The sequence below is a fragment of the Gadus morhua genome, chromosome 18 (genome assembly GCF_902167405.1).
Source record: "Gadus morhua chromosome 18, gadMor3.0, whole genome shotgun sequence".
Classification (NCBI taxonomy): domain Eukaryota; kingdom Metazoa; phylum Chordata; class Actinopteri; order Gadiformes; family Gadidae; genus Gadus; species Gadus morhua.
The window spans coordinates 16,929,505-16,952,094 of NC_044065.1; the positions used below are offsets into that span (position 1 = coordinate 16,929,505).

A 22,590-nucleotide genomic window follows, 5' to 3' on the forward strand; every position below is an offset into this window, starting at 1 on the left:
GAGATAGTGTGTGTGAGTGAATGTGTTCTAGGGTGCTGTTAGTCAGTGAACGTGATTTTATAAATTAAGTAAAAGATTAATGTTTTATTTCTTCCGTGTAGCTAAGAGTTATGCGTGTCAATGATTGGAAGTAATGAAAGCTGAGATGAAGCGTCATTTTGATGCCTCTGGTAAGATTGGTTCCAGGGCAAGGTATGACTCGAAGACAAAGGTTCAACACAAATGTTTATTCAGACTTACAAATGGTAAATAAGCCACGCCCATAGGCTCTGATTCATCTCAGGTAAATCATCAGTCTCTATTGGTATGGAATGAGGGGTAAGGCTCATTATTTTAAAATATGTATATTTTTTATTATATTGTTACAGTTATTTGTATCACGTCCCAACAATGAAATACGGATGAGTTGTTGACACCGTTGATCTGCTGCCACCTTCTGGTTCATAACACCAACAACACACACATCGGGACATGATAGTATATTGCCGCGTTTCCACTGCAGTGTGCGGTACGGTTCGGTTCGCCTCAGTCCGGTAGGGAGGGGGCGGTATAGCCCAGCTCAGTTCTGAGGTTGCGACAGTACCCTTTATGGTAAACCGGATGTCGATCGCCGCGGCAGCTACGTAAACATCGTAAACAACTTCTTCCTCCCCAAGAATGCAGAGGAACGTCTCCACCTCCTTGTTCGCCCAAGCAAGCGTTTTACGTGACATGTTCATTGTAAAGAAGAATACCTCGAGGCTACTGTTTGGTTGTTTTTATCCCCACGTCGCCCGGAAGTGACAATACTGTCGACCAATCAACGTAGGGGTTGTGTAGCTCGAATTTTCCGACACCCTTTCAGGCGTCTCATGCCGCGTTTCCACTGCAGGGTGCGGTACTGTTCGGTTCGCAAAGGTGCGGTAGGATTGCGTTTCCACCGCCAAAAGTGGGCGTGACCCGGACTGAACCGTACTCGTATTGCCCTCGTTTTCAGTACTCCTCCGTTGGGGTACTGAAAACGAGACGAGACGCCTGAAAGGGTACGGGAAAATTCGAGCTACACACCCCCTCCGTTGATTGGTCGACAGAACCGTCACTTCCGGGTGACGTGGGGATAAAAACAAACAAACAAACAGTAGCCTCGAGGTATTATTCTTTACAATGAACATGTCACGTTAAACGCTTGCTTGGGCGAACAAGGAGGAGACGTTCCTCTGCATTCTTGGGGATGAAGACGTTGTTTACGATGTTTACGTAGCTGCCGCAGCGATCGACATCCGGCCTACCATAAAGGGTACTGTCGGCGGTGGAAACGCGACCTCGGAACTGAGCTGGGCTATACCGCCCCCTCCCTCCCGGACTGAGGCGAACCGAACCGTACCGCACCCTGCATTGGAAACGCGGCATCAGTAGCCCAACGGAGGAGTACTGAAGATGAGGGCAAAACGAGTACGGCTCAGTCCGGGTCGCGGCCACTTTTGGCGGTGGAAACGCAATCCGTACCGCACCTTTGCGAACCGAACCGTACCGCACCATGCAGTGGAAATGAGCCATAATAGTAGCATCTTAGTTGGATCTTAAAAGATGAAAACTAAAAACAGACTATAACTGTTGATGTTTGATAGGTAAAACAAAGATATTTCTTTCTTTCTTTCTTTCTTTCTTTCTTTCTTTCTTTCTTTCTTTCTTTCTTTCTTTCTTTCTTTCTTTCTATCTTCCTTCCTTCCTTTCTCTCGATTAAATTAAATTCCAAACAAGTTGAGTAAAGATAATGAATCCAGAGTGAAGTAGTTTGCTGTGCTTTGTGTACATTTAATTGAGCATTACAGCTGAGCCCACTCATTAAAGGATTTTAAATGGCCTAATTGAGTTTCTTGCCATGGATTCACCTGTTTGTTTGTGTTTTGGTCTCTTCTTTTTCCCAGTTATATAACTCTGCACCAGAGTTTGGGGGGAGAAGCTCTCCTTCAATTAAATTAAATTAATACATTGCGACATAAACAATAAAATACTCGGATACAAAATGTAATTGCATCAAATGAAGTCGTGAAGGTTTCTCTGATGGAGCGGGGCTCTCGGATGGAGTCCGACCAACGCACCGCTGCTGGCAGAGCGGCACGACGCTGGAGCGGGGCTCCTGGATGGAGCCCGACAGTGACCTCTAGAGGCCGACCGACGAACCGCTGCTGCTGAGGAGCCCGACAGTGACCTCTAGCGGCCAACCAACGCACCGCTGCTGGCTGAGCCAGAAGCGGCACGAAGCTGCTGTCATTGAACCACCGGCTTCACTGCTGTTGTCTGCAGCTAGCTGAGCTTAGCCACGCCGTGCGGTTTCAAGGGCGATCAGAAGACGCTGCAACACGCCACGGTGTATTTCCTTTACCCGGTGCATTCCTACAAATATGAATCCGAGTGACATTTCATTCAAGGTAGGATGGATAGGACCGCTTGCTTTGGTGAGCGGGGTTAGCCAACCTGCTAACCTAGCGCTAACGCTGCCTCTTTTTGAAGACACATATGGGGAACTGTTATGCTTGCAATTACTCCCAATGACTTAAGGTTAAATGGTCGAAAATCTTTAAAAGCCACATGTTTCTCAGAAAACAAAAAAATCTCGTATAACTGATGACTGGCACGCGAGATGCTTCCAGGGATTAGTAGTTATGTTTTATATTAAGGACTAAATTCTTTATTGTACCCGCTCCGTGGAGTTTAAGAGCAGCCTACTAACGTTACACTTATGTATGACACCCCTTTGATGAAGCCTAAAATAGGATAAAGCTACGATGTACTTTATTCATCTGTATCACAATATAAGAGAACGAAGGCAGAAAATAGATGCCATATACACACACACAATTATTCCTATGCACAAAATGTCAATGCAAAGTAATAATTGTAAACCTTATACATGTAGAAGACGTTTGACAAGACCAACCCATGGTTGCTTTAAGGATTAAGGATGGATTAATAAGAATCAAGAGCATCTGAAATTGAAAGCGATGTTCGATAGTAAGACGGTCATAGTTTAAGGGATATTCTGCAAATAGGCCTGCCCCATATGTGCGCGTCTTAACGGGGGGGCTGTATCAGGTCCTACCCCCAGTACTATTGTTGTCTGCGTCGCCCCCCGTCTGTCGCAGGCGGCGGCTCCTCCCGCTTGACCCGTTTAATTGCGATGGATGCTGTGACATGGTAAACGGACTGTATTTATGCAGCGCTTTTCTAACCACTCAAAGAGCTTAACAATATTGCCTCACATTCACCCATTCATGCACACGCCGACGGCGGTGTCAACCATGCAAGGTGACAGCCAGCTCGTCGGGAGCAGTCAGGGTGAGGTGCCTCTCACCCTGCCATCTCGACACTTATAGGAGGAGCCGGGGATCAAACTAGCAACCTTCCGGTTACCAGTCAACCCGCTCTACCTCCTAAGCCACATGCCGCCCCGATTGTGATTTAACGGGTAATCGGGTCAAATGCGATACCTCTTCCCCCTATATGTTGTGAGGCGGATTAACGGTACGCTACAGATGACACATCGAGAGCGTTAGATTATGGACTTGCCTTAGACAAAAGCCCCACCATATGGGCAGCTGGTATGGATGGATAGACGTTGATCGCTCCATCCTTTTCTAGGTTCAGCCATTATGCGTTTACCGAGTCGCCGCCGACATTCAATCTGCCGTGCCACGTACTGAATCCGGGCTACTCACGGTCAATGACCCCGCCGACACCGGTGGATGTGTTCCTGGCACGGTGGTGCCGACGACACAAAGCCACAATGAGCATCCTTTAGACTTGCTCTTTCAACGGAAGTTGGGTCAGTTTAGTCAAGTGCTGTGCGTGTCACACGCACGTACACGCGCAAGCTTAAGTAGGAAAGCCTTCATTCATAATGTGTGTGTGTGTGTGTGTGTGTGTGTGTGTGTGTGTGTGTGTGTGTGTGTGTGTGTGTGTGTGTGTGTGTGTGTGTGTGTGTGTGTGTGTGTGTGTGTGTGTGTGTGTGTGTGTGTGACCTATTTTTTTCCAGTTTAAAGCACTGTTGGCCGTGCGCTTTCTGTTAATAACATGTTTGTACCCATTGCTCTCTGTCTGGGAATGAGCAGATTTTCTTATTTGTTTCTTACGGCAATGGGTCAAATGTCAACAACATGACAGCAAATTAAAGTACTATACAGCTAAATGTCAGTGATGCTTGACTCTAAATCATTCATCATGCAGTTAACCCTTGGAAAACGTTGCATGTGTTTGTAAATCTTTGTCCAGAAAAACAGCTGCATGTAATCCATTTAGTAAGTAAGTATAGAAATGCCCTTCCACAAATTTTTGCAATGTTGCTATTTCTATGAGTCTACAGATCCTCCATCATATTTCCCTGTAGATTCCACTACGGCTTTATTATTAGTGTGTTGCTACGTCTTTGGGGAGCATTGTGTCGTCAGCTGTTCAATTAGCGTTTATCTGACGGTTGTTTTTTTATTTTTCTAGTCAGGCAGAGAGTGTTTGTTCCACCTTTGGGATTGTGTTATTGTTGCAGTGTGGGGGTAAGAGAGTAGAGACACGTGTCTATGGTCCCTCTTGGTCTCCTGATGTCAGCGTAGGATCAACCCCATTACCACGGCAACATCTGCCTTCTGAACAACGTGAAATTCCACTAGTGGGAGGTGTTGGCTGATCTGTGCAGTAAACGATGTAGATGGAGCTTCTTTGGAAGAACCGATTTTCATGGAAAGGATAACCGGAAAGGTTGTTGAACATAATTTCCTTATGAACACAAACGTGCTCCTTTTAAGATTAATGTGGATGAGCTCGACCAAGCTACCAGCTGGTTTGTTATCAGATTGGATCAGCTTCAAGCTGGGGTATGATGAATTCATTGCTAATGGACTGAAAGAATAATGGGATGGCTATGGTGTTTAACTCTCATCGTCAATGTCCCACAGTCTATCTGAAGGGCCAGGCATTCTTGAGCAATACGCCATAATGCCGCCTGACCGGCCCTAACCGGCCCTGTGACCTTTATGACATGTAGGAATCTGAATTCACTGGAGAGCCCTCTGGATAAAAACCTGAACCCTTATCACCAAATAGTAATTCATTTCCAACATATAGCCTATGTGAATAGGGAGAGTTGGGGTCCGGCCCCTGAGTGGGAGGGTACTCTTGGCTTTCCCCCTGGCTCCTTGTGGGGGCTCCAAGCCTAGGTCCATAGAGCTGGACGGACGCCACAGAGTCTCCTGACCAGAGCCCTTTTGGTTGTGAGGACGGAGCACACATCTCTACTCTGCATAAGGTTGGTGGGTTCTGCTGAGGTCAGACTGCTACTGCACAGCTGGGAGGCTTGGGGGGGGAAAACTGCTGGGGATAAATGTGCGCTAAGAATTTTCTTGATGCGTTTAGAAATGGTTAAGTTTATGATTTGAGTTGGAGAGGGTTACATTTAGGTGTCAAGCTATGGTTATGATTTGATTGGTTATAGATGGTGGTGTCTAGGTTTAAGATTATTGATGAGTTTAGGTGAAAGGTTATAGATGGTGGTTAAGTTTAATAGATAGTAGGTTATGATACATTCAACGTATTAGACTAGGGACGGTTGAGTTTAAGTGGTTAAGTTTAAGCATTAAGTGAGAGACAGTTATGGTTACATTATATATTAGGGTTATAAGGGGTTCGTTTTTGGTTTAGTTCAGGGGTTAGTCTAGGGTTCTGCCGTGTTAGTCTATAGAGGCTCTGAAAGCATTATCTGATCATCCTGCACATGGGTCAAGCCTATTGAGGAAGGAACCTTCTTTCTGTCTCCCCCCTGTGATTCGCTGGCTGTCTAAGTGGGGTAAAAGTGAGGGGTTGCATGTGAAGTAGGGATTGGGTTCATGTTAGTGTTGTTCCCAGAGGTGCCAGTCCCCTCAGATTCCGATTCATTCCGTTGCACATTGGACAGGAGGACCTACAGGAATTAGACACGGTCGAGGTGCATGAAGAAGGGACAAATGGAAACTACCCACATGAAAAACCACAACCCACTGACAAACAAAGAGTTTAGGGGTTCACTTTAGGTCATGTCATGCTGGACACTCGGTGGTATTGACATGAAGATGTGGATCCCTCCTTATCTTTATGGCCAAGGTACTGTTTGTCTGTATGTTTTAGTCCGACACACAATGATTATTTTCAAGTTGGAGGGTTGGTGAGTCGAGCAAGAAGATATTCAATAAATAATATAGGGTTCTTCTTCTATGGAAGAAGTTGCTTTTAAAACTTTAGGCCAGGACTCTGAATCAGCTGATAACACTGATAATAAATTAATTGGTGATAATCAGCAAAACTTTATTTTCCCAGGAGGACTTTTACTTTGTAGGAAACAGGAAGTCCCAGCCCTCTTCCAGAGTGTAGAGTAGAGGGCATCAGGAGCTGGCTTGGACAGCAGGGTTGTCTCACGTGTTAGTGAACTGTGGAGCAACACCACAACCTGACACCCTGTGTAAGTCCTGTCGCCCTTGTGTCGACCAATCAGCTCTCCCCAAAGAAACAGTTAGGATCTTTCCCCAACAATGAAGAGGAGTAAAAAAACTAAACAAGGCCTCTTATGGCTTATGGTCGTTTCATTCTTTTCTTCTTGGCGGAGTAACATTTGACCTTGAAGCAGGTGTTTGTGATCTGGTCTTGGAATGATAAAAAGATGGATGGAATTATCAGGATTTCTTCTTGTATTACACCATTTTAAAGCCCCTCATTGTTAGATTCACTCCACGCCACAAAAGTTAACAAATTACAAAAGATCCGCTGTAGAAGCGGAACAAATAACCCTAAAGACACGTCCCCAAATTAAGTATTTACGTAAGACTTACTCCTAGCCTTTACCATTCTTTATTTATTCTAAACTTTAACAATGTTAGTGTGTTCCATATGCTAATAATCAGGGCTTTTGAATTGGACAGAAAATGAGAGAGAGGAGCGATGCTCATTCTGTTGCCTGTTTTTAAACCAAATTCATGACCGTAAGCAGTTTTAATTGCTTCTGTGCAGAACAGGCCCGGTCTGGTCTTAACTGTGTGTGGAAGCATGTAAAGAATGCAGGCTGAATGGATGGTCGGGTCATGGGTGATCTCGTCTGACAAGAAGGACCATGTTGGACGGCTTGAATAGTTCATTCTCCACCAGTACCTGAGTGATGGTTGTCCAAGGCACAGGACGCTTTCTTCTGCTGGAATAATCTTTGACACAGACGCACAGCTCTTGAGTAGGAAGAAGTAGGTGTTTGTTAAGTTAATGGTGGATACACACACTGCTTTTAGCCGGAGGCAAAACGCGTGTTGTTCTCTAGGAGGCAGATGTTGGAGCTTGTTCACTTGTAAATCCTGTGGTGTTGTTTTTTCATGATTCTGTTGCCGTAACATTTAATTTGCAAAATGTAGACTGTACTTTATTTAACACATTTTTCGTTATCTTAAAGTGAGTGTTCTTGGAAAAGTTGTTTTTTTTGGATTTAAAATATTGTTTATTCTATGGACTAAGTATGTATTGAGGCTTAAGTATCTGAAAAAGGTTTTGCTATTAATGTAAACATGGCTTGCGTCTACTGTCATAATTTCTGCTCTCACAACCGTTATCTCCATCTATGATTTAAAAAAAAAAATATATGATTTGTAAATTCGGGGGGTGAATTCAAATGTGACATTCCCCCTGAGGGCCTTCATTTTTTCTAATCTCTTGAGTTCCTCTCGCACCATTGGACAGTCCAGAAAAGCGTCTTTTGTAGTAGAAACCAATCTGAAAGTTTTGCCTGTTGTTGTTGACAGCTTTCCCGCTGTAGGTTCATCATCTAGAGGCAGCAGAGATGGAGCTCTCTGACGGTCTGTTGCTCCAGGTCAACAATGGCGAGCAGGGCGGAAACCGCTGGAAACACTCAAACGAAGACTCGGTAAGACCTCTCAAACATCTCCCCTCTCAAGGGCCTTCTGGAGCTGGCTCTGTCTCAGGCAGGCCATGGGACATTGGGAAATGCATCCTCAAAGTGAATCCCAAAGTGGATCCCAACGCTGTAGTGAGGCTCGGGGGGGAATTAGCATGAAAATGGAGGGTTCTGAAAAACTTTTAGTGTGGATGGAGAATACAATTCTGAATAACAATGTTTGAAAACGCTAGTATATGTGTGTATATATATATATAGGATATATTTCAGTTTTTTTTATTTTAGTTTTAGTTTTTTACAATTATATTAATTTGTGGATATAGGGATGCTTATTTAAAATATCTGTCCACAGCAATAACATACACATGTAGACATATTTCTATCATCCAGATTAAAGACATAACCTTTACCATTAAGAGGTACAGCTAAAGAGTAATGGTCAATTGCCTTGCTCAGTTATGGAGAGACTACAATAGCATGGCTTCCACTTTCTAAACCTGGAGTTGTATCCATCTTTTTTATCGGGGCGATGCCAAAGCTGTCGATTCAGCGCTCTATATTGGGAGGGGTCAGGGGCGCTGGTGGGTCCTAAGAGTGATGGATGTCATCTTCTGTTCCAGGACCGGAGCTGTAGCCCGTCTGTGCTACGGTGTGTTAGCACCACCTGGAAGGAGGGCCTTCTGAACCGCAAGAGGCCCTTCGTTGGCCTCTGCTGCCACTCATGTACCCCACAGAGCCAGGTATACCTGCGCCCGCACTAGCATCGCAACACTTGACGGGCTAACAATACTGAAAATGCTATCCGACACAAGCTTCACTATCAAAAGGTCCAGCTACTCAAGGTCTAGCACTGTCAATCTGCATAAGCATCGCTAGTCTACATTAGCACTGATAACAAATAAGAGCCACGAAGCAACGCTAACAGTGCTAACATATACTTTGAGTTCAAGCCCATCCCTGCCCTGTTTGCGCCGATAGCACCAATCATTAACATAAGCACTGTTAACTTCTCTAACACTAGCATTCCCTTACTCGTGCTATGCTGACAGCAAAGGACAACTAAAATGGTTTCTGTTTCAAACCCCAATGCGCAGCTGGAGATTAATGTACTATTTTGCTTATTCACCACTTTGAGCCTACTGTTGGGCTTGTGGGAAAGAGGTTTTAAATAATTTAGCAAACCTTATAAACTTTTCCCTTTCTTCTGCGTTTTTCAATTTTCTTCCCAATGGGTGTTGTTAACAATGACATGTTTTGCCTCAAAACCACGCTGTTGGTTGCCCAAAAGAGGGTTTTGGACTAGAAACACACATTTATTCATGGTATTTATTTGTCTGTTTCAGGAGAGACTGTTTAATCCCAGTATTCCATCCCTGGGCTTACGAAATGTCATCTACATCAATGAGACACACACCAGGTACCCTGTTGTATAAATGACCTTAAAGGCTGAATGAACCCTGGAATAACTCTACAGGGGAAGCACGGTTGACCCATTATCCTATTATCCTATTATCATATTATTATTGGGTCATCCAGTTGTATACGTGTGTGCCGTGAAGGACCGAACGCAGGAGACTGCCTGTGTTGGTGTGTCTGGGGGTGAACACGTGTAGACATGTGTAGCACATACATATGCTGACCAGTGCAGGGCTTTATCTCCGCGTTAGCCGGTGGAAGGGTTTGAAAACATTGACTAATTAACTGGTTGGGCTTGTTTTTCAACCAACATCAGCCTCACCAACTCTGTGACTCCCTTTGATCCATGTCTGATCAATGATATTCAACGATAATCTCCAAGATATTGATTATTGGCTATTCTGTTATCTTTATCAAGACCAGCCACGTTTTTTTATCCACATAGGCTTTGTTTGGCTTTCAAATCCAAAATGTTTCTTCTCGTGACCTTTTCAGCCTGCTATATTCAGCGAAGCTAAATATGACATGGTCAGCAGCTCTTTTACTTGAGAGACCTGTTCAAGACACCGGTTGTGGCCTTTACTAGACGAATATCACTGTTAGACAACTGAATTCTTGTGTGTGTGTGTGTGTATCTGTGTGTGTTGACAGGTATCGGGGCTGGCTAGCTCGTAGTCTGAGCTATGTGTTGTTTGTTTGTGAGAGAGACGTCAACAAGGACATGTTCGCCAGGAACGTGGTTGATAACGTCCTCAACAACAGCAGGTACCGCCATGACAACCGCCTTTTACATTAAACCACCATAGCCTCATCCACTTGCCTTTAAGCATGATGGCACCTTTCAAATTAAAAGCACCCACCTCCTTAACCCCATCCGATGATACTGACTGTTTATTCATTGGAATCGTAAAACCTTATATGATTTTTAAATGATAATGTTTTTGTTTTTTTTGTTTTTTTTTAAGTATTTTGCCCACATAGTTGATTCACATCCAACAGTTTCAAAACAGTCTGCTGGGATAATGTGGTTATGATTAGGTTTTTCTTGTTTTGTATTTTAACTTTTTCTTGTTTTTTTAATTGTTATTTATTTAGTTTAGGCATCTTCAAAACTTGAATACGTTTTCCCCAGCCGAAGTAATTTTTCCCCTTCTACTACTACCTTTTTTAAGGAACAAATAATGAACTAAAATGTAATAATTAAAGTTGAGCGGTGTCTCATTTGAATCCCAGCACATCTTTTTCACCGGGTGATTTCCTCTGCCTGACCCAGGGTGGAGCAGGCCATCATTGAGGTGGCCTCGGAGCCTGGGGCTGGATTAGAGAGCCAGCCCGCCCTGCAGCAGAAGGCTGAGGGGCAGGTGAGACGGAAGGCCAGGGGGATCCTCCAGGAGATGGTGGCCAACGTCTCCCCAACCATTATCAGGTAAGGACAGCAGACAGTCTACTGCTCAGAGCACAGTACGTATTACCTGGGGGGGGGGGGGGGGGGGATGCAAGTCAAATTTCCAAGCCAGGTGCGATTCTTGCGATTCTACGAGTCATACACCTTGCGTTTCTTTTAGTAAAAAATGCGATTTGCCATTATCCAAACAATGTGAACTGGTAGTACACGTAGTCTTAACGTCACCACCCATTCAGGGAGATGGTTTAAAACCATGGATGCGGAACAGACCTGAAACCTGTATGTGTGAGGGCACATCCGCCCCTCCGCTGAGACGGCTGCGAGCACGTTGGGCCTCTCGGGTGAACGGGTGGGTTTTAGCATCTAGATCCATTTTAAATTGGAGTGAAGGAAGCATGAAGGAGCAGGAAGTGGTTGACTGACTAAATACTGCAACCCTCCACTTCTCAAAGCCACTGTGTACAAGCAAAAGGTAGAGCAACATGTTATGCTGCGTGGCACAGAGAAGACTTTCCACATGTTGGTCGCATATGGATAGTCATATTGTCATATCCAGTGCACCGCTTTCTGCCTGTGGCTGGAGATATTTTTTCACAATGATAACTTGTTTGAATTGATTTTCAGAGATACTGTATACTGATGTGATGTCCCCGATGAACAGTTACATCAGAAATACACATACACCATTGTTATTTTACCAATACTTTACAATTTCATACTTTACAAACATTCTCTGTTCTCCTTCCATCCTCTCTCTCTCTCTCTCTGTCTCTCTGTCTCTCTCTCTGTCTGAACGTCACTGTCTCTCTATGTAGGCTGACCGGCTGGGTTCTGCTGAAACTGTTTAATGGATTCTTTTGGAGCATACAGATTCACAAGGGCCAGCTGGAGATGGTCAAGAAGGCAGCTACTGAGGTTAGTAGTGAGCGCACACACACACACACACACACACACACACACACACACACACACACACACACACACACACACACACACACACACACACACACACACACACACACACACACACACAGATCGACATACAGAGGCTGTGGGATAAGTCACAATACACAGTACTGCTTACGTACTTGGTTAGTGTCCCTTTGAGGATTTTTAACAGACGAGTCACTTTTTCAGTTCTTTACAGCTGGGTATTTTGATTTTGAGGAAGTACATATTCAAACGTGCCGGTAGAAAGGGTCTGACGGACTTGGACTTTGATAAAGTGACGAGTCAGTGTGTTAAGTGTGTGTATCAAAAGGGTTGTGAGGGAGGGGCCTGTGCACACTGCTCTTTAAAGCATTTATCTTTTCTTGTTGAAGATGTGGGCATCTTTGAACTTCTTTGTGTGTGTTTTTTTTCTTGACAGCAAAATGTACCCCTGGTCTTCCTCCCGGTCCATAAGTCCCACATCGACTACCTCCTCATCACCTTCATCCTCTTCTGTCACAACATCAAAGCCCCTCACATCGCCGCCGGCAACAACCTTAACATCCCCATCTTCAGGTGAGAGTCCTCGCTAGGCTGTCAGCCAATCAGATCCAGATAATTTAGGTTTAGGGAAACTGCTGTCCGATGAAAGTAGACCGACACACAAACAGCAAAATTCTCCCCATAATTTCAAGTCCTGGAAAAACGGATAAACTAAGGAGGAGAGACAGTTTAATATGTAGAAGTTATATAAAGCTGAACCAATGAGTTGTCACTCATCAGGGCTAAAAGTGATTATTTCCTCGTAAAATGATGTTACTGAGAATGAAACCCATCTCTTCTGGGACATCCCAAGAATAGCCTTTCTATGGTGTCAACAATGCATGTGCTTACACCAGAGGAAAAACAATTTGTCCCTGGAAATGTGCTGAATTGTCCGGCTGAATTTAGGTTGAACCAATGCACATTTTGTGATTCATCACGACACATTTATGAAACGCAACTAGCATTTCCTGGGAAGCAGTCCTTATCACAAACGGGAAGTGGGCGATTGGGAAAGATTCTGAATCCTTTTTCCCCTGATCTTAAATCCTATTAGTAGATTCAGGGCCAGGTTGGTTTCCAATGTGGTCATAAATAACATGTGATCTGAGACCAACATTGAGGAGAGTTAAAATAATCCGCCCTTGACACTGGAAACTGTGTGACTAAGGGGAGGGGTCAGGGGGCTGTGAGCTGGAGGGGCTGATGCAGGGGGCTAATATGGAGGGGTGGGGCAGTAGGCAGCCAATAGCATGTTTGCTGAGTTCATCCCCCCCCCCCAATATAATAGAAGGATGAGGAACATGATTTTTTCTGATTATCAATAAATATCAAACGGATACCTTTTTGAAGATCAATGCAATGTGTAACATTTCAACAAGATCTTGATTTAAAAAAAACTGAAACTTTTCGTAGTCAATGCCAATCAATAGTGATTTCAATAATAACGTTATAGATAAAATCACATCCCATAGCTGATGTATTCTACAAATATGAAAGCCCTGCTCTAGCAGTTGACCGAGACAGGGAATGAAACCCCTCACCCTGGCACTGTTAATGCCTGGCTCTACCTCTTGAGTCAGATGGGGATTTGAACCCCTAACCCTGGCAGTATACGTGCCCTGCTCTACCCCTTTGGTCAGACGAGGCCAATCATGTTGGTTGTTGTGTGTTCTCTTCCCAGCACGTTGATTCGTAAACTGGGAGGATTCTTCATACGCCGCAAAATGGAAGAAAACGGAACCGGCAAGAAAGATGTTCTGTACAGATCGCTGTTGCACGCAGTAAGTGTGTGTGTGTGTGTGTGTGTGTGTGTGTGTGTGTGTGTGTGTGTGTGTGTGTGTGTGTGTGTGTGTGTGTGTGTGTGTGTGTGTGTGTGTGTGTGTGTGTGTGTGTGTGTGTGTGTGTGTGTGTGTGTGTGTGTGTGTGTCGCATATTCTAGATATCCTACATGTTCATTGACTTTTGATATGTGTACGTTGGGGGAAACTCACAGGGCTTTGAACTATATATGAGAACACGACAATTTGTATCCCGTGTATTCTGTTTTTTTTGTATTCTACGGGGAAGAAAATATGTTATGTGGGCTCTGCCCACTGACTTAATAGACTGTAGATGTTGATAGTGGGTGGGGTTTTAGAGTGTCATCAGGAAGTTCATGTAAACAGTGAGATGTACAGGCCGGCCAGCACTGTGTATTTGTAGACAATAACATTTATATATGTGATAGTTGGTATTTAATTAATACTATTGAAATCACAATCGATTGAATACAAATATACAGAAAATGATAAGCCAGAAGTTAGTTGAAATGCTTCGTATTACATCGTAACCAAAGCGAATGAGATGCAACTTTTAAGATTAATAGTTTAAATCATTTAAAAAGTGAACAACACTTATCAACAGAATGCGAAGTAATAACAGTTTTGACATAATATCACAGAGGTCTGTATTAGCGTCTGGCAATACCACTTTGTACCTCAAGAAGAGATTGCGTCACTGCAATGTCTCTCCATTCTGCCCTCAGTACAACATGAGATGTTGTAGCATCAGCGCTGCCCGGGGCATTCTAATCTTATCGTATTAATATCATACCTTCTTGGTGTGCTAGCTAACAGAGCTCTGATACTGCAGTATTTATTTGGCGCATTTATGCATTTCCTTGTTTAGCCACCGCTTCCTTCTGGTGATATGCTTCACCCTGTTGTGTCGAGGACTAATTGACAGTGGGCCAAAATGCCGCCAATATGCAATCAATCACAAGTCTGCTTCAGAGTAGCCCAGGGATCTAAAACTTGGTGGGCCCATCAAGGACATCCCCCTTCGGCATTGTAGAACGTTGAGTTGATACTAAAAGAATGATCACAGAGTCAAATTCAAATGACCACTGTTGCAAGTGCTCGCCAAGCGTTTTTTATAATGGATACTCACGGGGGAAAAACCCTGACCTCAACCATTCCCAAGGTGAACAACACAGAGTTGTCACACATAAAGAGGCCGTGCGTTAGCGCAGACGTCGAAAAAGTAAAGTACTGTTTTGGCGACTGGGAGATGCTATGACACGATCAGCGGCGTCATTCATTCATTAACAAGTCCGCTTTAAAGCGGCCCAGGGACTTGAAGCTCGGCGTGCTTGCTCATTCGCCTTGCTAGCATTCGCATGCTAGCAAGCTAACGGAACATTGCGCATACAACAATTACCTCATGCAACCACACACAATTTACAGAAAATCCACATGTGGCGATGTTTACTTTAACAATATAAGCCCAAATTTGGAGGCGTAATTTGAAAACCAGATGCCACGTTGTAAAGTTAGCATACATTCTAAGGCTCAAATTACTTGTTAGTTAAAATAAACTTCATTGATCCCTGGGGAATTATTAAAATAACATAATTCTAACTATTATATTAATGAATAATCATGATTAAAACATTTATATAAATGATTGTATAACTATATTACATCGTATGATCAGGTTGTATATTATAGTTAGTGTCCCATTAAGTGTAATAAAATGTCATCATTTTTACCCCTGTCCAAGGGACAGGTTGCAGGCCGTGTTGTGTAAAGATTTGGCTACCAAGAAAAGCAGATCAGGAAACTGCAGAATAAAATGTATGATTTCTATTCAGAACTTAAAGAAAGTAAAACTAAAGCTGAGCTTGTCGATTGTACACCTGCTCTTCCAGCCTCAGCGCACCGTTCTTATCGAGTCGCTCTGTGATTCCTCCCATAAGCTCCAAGCCACGGTTGTAGTCAAACAACTCCCCCACATGGCTTCAACATCAACCGACTCCTGTTGTTCTCCTGATGGTCACAGTCTCCGACGGCATGGTTTGCCTCGTATTGTTGGATAACCCTTGACCCAGATTCCCTCATCCTCCGACCTCGCCTCCCTTATCTTTCACCTTGGTGGACACCCTTGTCCACTCCTTCCACAACATTTTCCAACCATTAGGTGGTCTCGACCTTAACGGAAGAATTCTGTTTGAGGAATATTAGTACACAGTACCGATGGCACAGAACATCACAGGATCGTTTCAAGAAGTAAGAGTCCCTTACTTCAAGGAGATTCAACAAAGACTGTTTTTCGACGCTCATTCATAAAGCATATAATCCTTCAAATGGTATAGAAAGATTCTCACAGTGTTTCCACTACACAGTCTACAACATGCCCTTTGGTCAGTGTTAAAGTGATTAAATTATACTAATCATTATAGTACACTACCTATAATGTGCAATCTGCTCATGCTTATACAGTAATATAATTTCTGTAAATAATTTATTCATGATTATTCACACATTCTTCCACAACCACTTCACACCCACCAACAGTGCACCCCTAGTTTTGTGGGAGGATGCAGAAGACAGCTGAGTGAGTGGACCCCTGTGTAGCCTGACGTCCCTCGTGACCAGGGAATCCCTGCAGGCGTCACGCCACGTATATACGTATCTATTGGGTTGATATAGCGTTACAGACCGCTTCATTTCTTTACTAGCGTTCCGCAAGTACTTTATTCTTTTTATTATGTATGTCAACGACTTTGAAAAGCTCGGCCAGTAACATAGATGACCCTAATGTATTCTCTCAACATCTATCCCCACAGACGACATTTATTATATCTGTATGTATATTATTGTCAAGATTTTTTGATTTCCGTTAGTCAGGTGGAGTTTGGAAAACCTAGCAGTCTCTTAATTGCTTCATTAGTGATTGATTTATGATAAATTCATGTGATAATGATCGATATGGTTAGATTTTTCTCAGCCTCATTTGTAAGTTGCTTATTGATTAACGCATTGGCCAAAAGGCTGGAGTTCCCCATTCGGAATGTACAAGCTGACTGCAGCCTTTTTAATTAATTAATTTTCACTGAATGGTCTTACATTTAAATATTTTCTAATAGTTAAAGGCTTAAAGTTTGAAATGTGGTTTGCCTTTGACTGGTCATGCATGATAAGATAAAGTCTATATATATATATATATATATACTGTATATATATATATATATAGAGGGTGTGTGTATATATATCGTTTCAGTCGTTTTTCCTTGGTCATAATAAGAGATAGACATGTACTGTTTGAAACGGTTTCTACCGATCGCCATGGTTTCTCCTGATCTCCATGGTTTCTCCTGATCTCCATGTTTTCTCCTGATCTCCATGGTTTCAGTGAGTGTTGTCCTGGGCTGAACCAGCCGTCCTCAGCACTGGCTCCATCTGCGTGTTCTCGGCGAGACGAGGCTACTTTAGGACTCAAAGTCCTTAAAGCTGGGGGATTGACACTAAGCCCTGCTGTCCAGGCTCCTTGGACAGCTGCTGCTGGTCCTCCATGCTAACTTTGTGATGTAACCAGCGCTGCTCTAGTTTACATTCATCTTCTCAGTCGGTAAGGACTGGAAGGCTGGACCTAGGGTAAGGGGAAGGGGTAAGGGGTAGAAATGGGATTGGGCCTAAGTGACATGAAAGGAATTAAGATATGATGAGATAGGGCCATGCGTAGATGTAGATGTAGATGTAGATGTTGATGGTGGATAACCCTTACCCTGTTCATGGTGAGATTGGTAATGGTGAAATATTGGTTGGTTATGGGATGCTGGGAATGTATCAGTAGTAAGAGTGAGATATTGGTTATATAGTTGTCAGAGGGGGATGGTGGTAAGAGTGAGATATTGGCTATATATTGGTAAGAGTAAGGTATTAGTAAGAGTGAGATATCGGTTACATACAGTTAGGGTTAGATATCAGTTATATATTGGTAGTGTGATATATTGGTAGGAGTAGGTATTGGCAAGAGTTAGATATTGGTTATATATTGGTAGGAGCAAGGTATTGGTAGTGTGAGATATTGGTAGGAGTTACTATAAACTTTGAATGGTTTTACCCAAGCAAAGTTCAATACAGGACTGCCGAGATTAGTCAGCTTTACCGCCTGAACAGGGAAGTGGTGATGTGGAACCGAGAATAAACGTATCAGAACAGGCTTTGTTTCCAGGAGATTTATTTGAATCCTCTTAAGGCTCGCTGCGATATGGAGCATTTTGTGTTCCGGAGCTAAAGAGGGAGTCCCCAGTACGAGGGGGCTGGCTGTTAGCCATCGAGCCTCATCAATCGCTGATTAGAACCAAACCGTTACTTCGTTGCCGTCGTTATCCACTTGGCTTCCCCAGCGCAAAACATTAGCATTTCTTTTTGAAGAGCTGCAAAGGAAAAAGTTGAGACTTGTTTGCATCATATTTCATTTTTGTGGGGACAGTGGAGGACTTTGCTGCTGTTAGCCATAGATAAGAGATTGTACTGATATGTTGACAAACTCCATTCACCTCACCCTACACGATATATGATGCGCCTCAGTGTTTCCCCCAGTAAATGTCTTAGTCAAGGTGGTCAAGGAGCGGGGGGTGGGGGGGGGGGGGGTCTCCCTGGTTAAATTCAATTAAAAAAGCTGGATGTCACGACCATTGTTGTGAACACCGATGCATTATTGATCTTTATTTTTACACCTGATGGAAGTATGTTTTCTTTCCCTACGAGAGTTTTCTACTTTGTTAATGCATAATAATTAAAAAAAATAAATGAATTTTTTTTTTTTTTTTTTGATAATTTTTTTTATTTATTTTATATACATTGGTAGTCAAGGCGGGGCCCTATTGTTGATAAGGCGGCCGCCTTAACAACACAGTGCTGGGGGAAACACTGCGCCTCCACCAGCCTTCAACTGCATTGTTTTCACAAAGTGGTTAGGGACCAGTAGCACCAGAGCTCCTCTAGCTTGGAATGCAGATTTTTCCATTTAATTGTTCCTCTTGCTCCCCATCATGGTGAACATGTCTCCTGCAATATCTTGAAATGTTTGTAGTCACATCAAAGTACATCACATTGGATGTGGAGAGCACTACATTGCATTAGAAAACATTTTGAAAAATACGGTTCAGCCTTGAGGGTGTTCAAGGAAGGTTTTGTGCGTGGTTTGGTTTAATTCAATTCGAGTGAATTCAATTAAAAAGTCTTTTGTTGGCCCACCGAAACGGGTAGCCTTTGAGAACGAGTGCAGAATGTGAATAGCCCCTCTCTGCGAATACCAGTTATAGGTCTATTTCAGGGCAGACAGCTGTGGGCTCAGAAGACCTCTGAAAGAAACGTGTGTGTGTGTGTGTGTACTGTTTTGTAATCCAGTGGCAATATTAGATACACACATCGTTTATTCGATTTGTATATATATTTTTTTCATCAAGTAATATTTAAACTGTGTTAAACAAAATCAATGTCCAAAACACAACTGAAATGTATGAAGATATCATTTGTGCATTTGTAGAAAACCTCTATTAAGCTCGTCCTGTTCCTCTCCCTCCCCCCCTCCCCTCCCCCCCCTCCCCCCCAGTACACGGAAGAGCTGCTCCGGCAGCAGCAGTTCCTGGAGGTGTACCTGGAGGGCACGCGGTCGCGGAGCGGCAAGCCCTCCCCGGCCCACGCCGGCATGCTGTCCATCGTGGTGGACACGCTCACCACCGGCGCCATCGCCGACGTGCTGGTGGTGCCCGTGGGCATCTCCTACGACCGCATCCTGGAGGGCAACTACAACAGCGAGCAGCTGGTAGGGGCCCCCCCGGGGACATGGGCAGCACTGGGGGGCTGGTTGGAATAGGGGGTCTTGAGGGGGGGGGGGTGATTGGGTGAGGTGGTTTTCTGTGGTGGGGTTCGTACAGACCATAATGTCTGTGGGACGCAATCAAAGCACCGCATTGGGTTTCTTTGGCCTCAGTCCATGTCATCGACGTACTTAAATCTCTTTCCTGGTAAGGAAAGATACACAGCTTTAAGGGTGAGGTATTCTTTAAGGTTGCGATAACGTTGGGTGGGATCGATAGTTTTCGTTCACGATTGGGTTCTGCTTCGTTTTGGCTCACATTCTTGGTTTCTAGCAAAATAAAGTTACATCCACTTGGATCCACTTCAAATATAATTCAACCGTTATTAGTTCATTACTACTGCACTTGGTAAAAGGTTGAACAGCTTAGAGTATAAGTGTGTGACTTCCTCTCTCCTTGATGTCAGGGGAAGCCCAAGAAGAACGAGAGTTTGTGGGGCGTGGCGTGCGGTGTGTTCCGCATGCTAAGGAAGAACTACGGCTGCGTTCGAGTGGACTTCACCCAGCCCTTCTCCCTGAAGGTCAGCCCTCCTCCAGACAACACCCACAGTAGCATCCAGACACTAGACTCCTATACAAAGCAGCGCTTGGTGACGCTAGCAGTATAAGCATGTACAGTAGCTATAAACGTCACATTCCAAGCACGGTGCTTTCAGCATCGTGCTTTCAGCTTCTTGCTATCAGCATCGTGCTTCAGCCTCTTACTATCATCATCCTGGATATTGGCATTTCGCTATTAGCGTTATGCTATAAAGTCAATGTGTTGGCATCGTGCTCAGATTTCTTCTTCATGATTCTTATGTTAATTATGTTTTTTTTGAACTGTAGGAGTACCTTGACAGCCAGCGGACCCGAAACGTCCCCCCCCCTCCCTCCCTTGAACACACCCTGGTACCCATCATCATCTCTGCCCAGTAGGTGTACACACGTGTGCACAAACACACATACACATATACACTCCCTTACTCTCACACCATTGTTACAACTGTGTGTTACAAGTAAAAATAAAAGTTACAGCTACGTACACACACAGACTCTTTCTCTGCATGCATCCCAGCTGAAACATCAACAAGTCCTGGTCACATGAACCCCCTGCTTTCGCTCAGTGTCACCATGGAGACGATTCCCGAAAACACGCAACAGTTACTGTACGCCAGCTGTGCCTTCACAATAAGAGTCCCTTCATCTCCAAACAAACATGGTTCAATTTGTTTAGATGCAGCTGACGAAACAAAATGTGTGGTGCACAAGAACGGTTATTTGGAGGACGGAAACATCAAACTGTGTGTGGAGGGGAGAAAAGCAGAATCCATTTTGTTCTGATACCATCCGTCTCCATGTGCTCTCTCTCTCCAGGCCCGACGCGGCACCGTTCCAGAACCCCCAGGGGGAGGAGCCTAACGGAGACCTACCTGACGAGATCTCCAGACGAAACGTCATCTCCAACCTGGCCAAGCACGTCCTCTTCAGTAAGGAACCCTCTCAGACTCTTATCCACTCAGCTCTCCTCCTTCTGCTGGGAATACATGGAGCTGGTTAGTTTGCATTTGTGTCACTGGGAAGGATGTCATTTTGTTCGATTGAATCTCGTCGTGTAGTGAAATAAAATAAATTGTACTTAGGGACTGGGAAAAGCAGAATTTTTACCAGGAGGAAGTATAAGTTTCGATGGTTAAATCTTTCACAATGAATAGATGTATTTGGATGCCATTAAACCTGTAGTTTATTCAGATAAAACCTTTATTTTAGTCGGATTGGACCTGGAGTTTAAAACTAATGATATCATTTGAACATTTTGGTCAGTTTAAAGCTGTAATATGTTCAGATAAAATCAGTACTAAAATCAGATTCAACCATTTTTTTATTCAGATGAAACCTGTATTTTAGTTTGATTAACCTAGAATAATTTCATCTGACCAGTCAGAATAAATCTGTAGTTTAAATCAGATTAAACCTGGTATATGGTCAGATAAAATCGGTAGTTGAATCAGATTAAACCTGCAGTGGAATCGGATTAAATCCAAGTTAATGGTTGCCTTCTCATCAGCCGCTAAACGTCTTCCCCCACTGCTGTGGACTGCTGTGTCAGCACCCCAAATACACCTCCCACTCTCCCTCTCTCCCTCCCTCCCTCTCTCCCTCCCTCTCGCCCCTCCCCTCCCTCTCGGGGAAGTGTTGTGTAGGCAGAACCCCCCCCAGCTTCCCCTCTCCTTGCTGTGTCAGGCTCTCCCCCTCACAGAACCACCCCTGTAGCGACGGAGAGCTCTGTACCGTAGCCCTGCACTGAGGAAACCTCGCCCTGAGATGACTGCCACTGTAACGCTCCGCCGTCTAAATCTGGGGGTTCACTCTCGTCAGAATATATACATTTACAATAGACAGTAAGACAAAGTGTAAACATTTGTAGCAATAATCGAGGCAGCAGTCGACATCAATTGAAGGTACTTTCTCTCTGATATTGCAGTTGAAAAAGCGTCATACGTTAAACTGTGCGGCAGTTGTGATGCTGAGTTGTGTGTCTGCCTGAGGTAGTGTGGTACATGGAGGTACTTGAGGCAAATACTGAACCCCCAAGCATCCTCTGCTGTGAGGAACAGCTCCGGTCCGCCTCCCTGACCTCCCCCGCTCCGGGTTTTACATCCTGGGGTACACGGCACGCGAACCGGTTCTCCCCGGCTCACTCAGCTGCATTCTCCTCCACGAGCCCTGTCTCAGCCAATCAGAAGGCCGGCAGCCAGATGGCATGTTTGTTCTCAGCCAATGGGAAGCCGGGATGGGGGAGGGTGGGAGGGAGGGAGGGAGGGAGGAGGAGGGAGGGAGGAGGAGGGAGGCAGGGCTGGAGCTGCAGTATCAGTGGTGCTGCTTGTAAATGTTTTACACTCCTCCACCTGCACCGCGTGTTCAAGATGAACGCTGGTGACCCCGCCGCCGCCGCCGTGATGCTCACACACACGCAAACAGAGACGCACACACAAAATAAATAAATACAGGCACACACAGATACACACACACACACACACAAAAGAAATAAACACAGACACAATATATACACACAGATACACACACACACACACACAATATATACACAAACTGATACACAGATACATGCACACACACACACACCGATACACACAGATACACACACACACACACATACAATATGTACACACACATACACACACTCAAATACAGATACACATAGTTTCTTTGGAAGTCAATCCAAATGTCTGCTACATTTCCTCCACCTCCGCTA

The 22,590-nt window shown here is 44.2% G+C and overlaps 1 protein-coding gene across 5 annotated transcripts in view; it reads left to right on the plus strand.

The window, feature by feature from the left end:
• The first annotated feature begins 2,205 nt into the window (after positions 1 to 2,205).
• gpam (glycerol-3-phosphate acyltransferase, mitochondrial) overlaps positions 2,206 to 22,590 on the plus strand; it is a 29,462-nt gene continuing 9,077 nt past the window's right edge. Inside the window, exons 1-13 of one of the 5 annotated variants that reach the window (XM_030339950.1) lie at positions 2,206 to 2,411; positions 7,782 to 7,903; positions 8,515 to 8,634; positions 9,238 to 9,311; positions 9,962 to 10,075; positions 10,584 to 10,736; positions 11,531 to 11,630; positions 12,085 to 12,221; positions 13,372 to 13,471; positions 19,071 to 19,283; positions 19,745 to 19,858; positions 20,166 to 20,251; positions 20,694 to 20,806. In XM_030339950.1, the coding sequence (XP_030195810.1) occupies positions 7,820 to 7,903; positions 8,515 to 8,634; positions 9,238 to 9,311; positions 9,962 to 10,075; positions 10,584 to 10,736; positions 11,531 to 11,630; positions 12,085 to 12,221; positions 13,372 to 13,471; positions 19,071 to 19,283; positions 19,745 to 19,858; positions 20,166 to 20,251; positions 20,694 to 20,806 (1,408 nt within the window). In that variant the 5' untranslated portion in view covers positions 2,206 to 2,411; positions 7,782 to 7,819. Of the gene's footprint in view, positions 2,412 to 5,166; positions 5,283 to 6,985; positions 7,233 to 7,781; positions 7,904 to 8,514; positions 8,635 to 9,237; positions 9,312 to 9,961; positions 10,076 to 10,583; positions 10,737 to 11,530; positions 11,631 to 12,084; positions 12,222 to 13,371; positions 13,472 to 19,070; positions 19,284 to 19,744; positions 19,859 to 20,165; positions 20,252 to 20,693; positions 20,807 to 22,590 lie in introns of those variants that run through there. The other 4 variants (XM_030339955.1, XM_030339952.1, XM_030339953.1 and 1 more) reach the window with 4 other exon arrangements.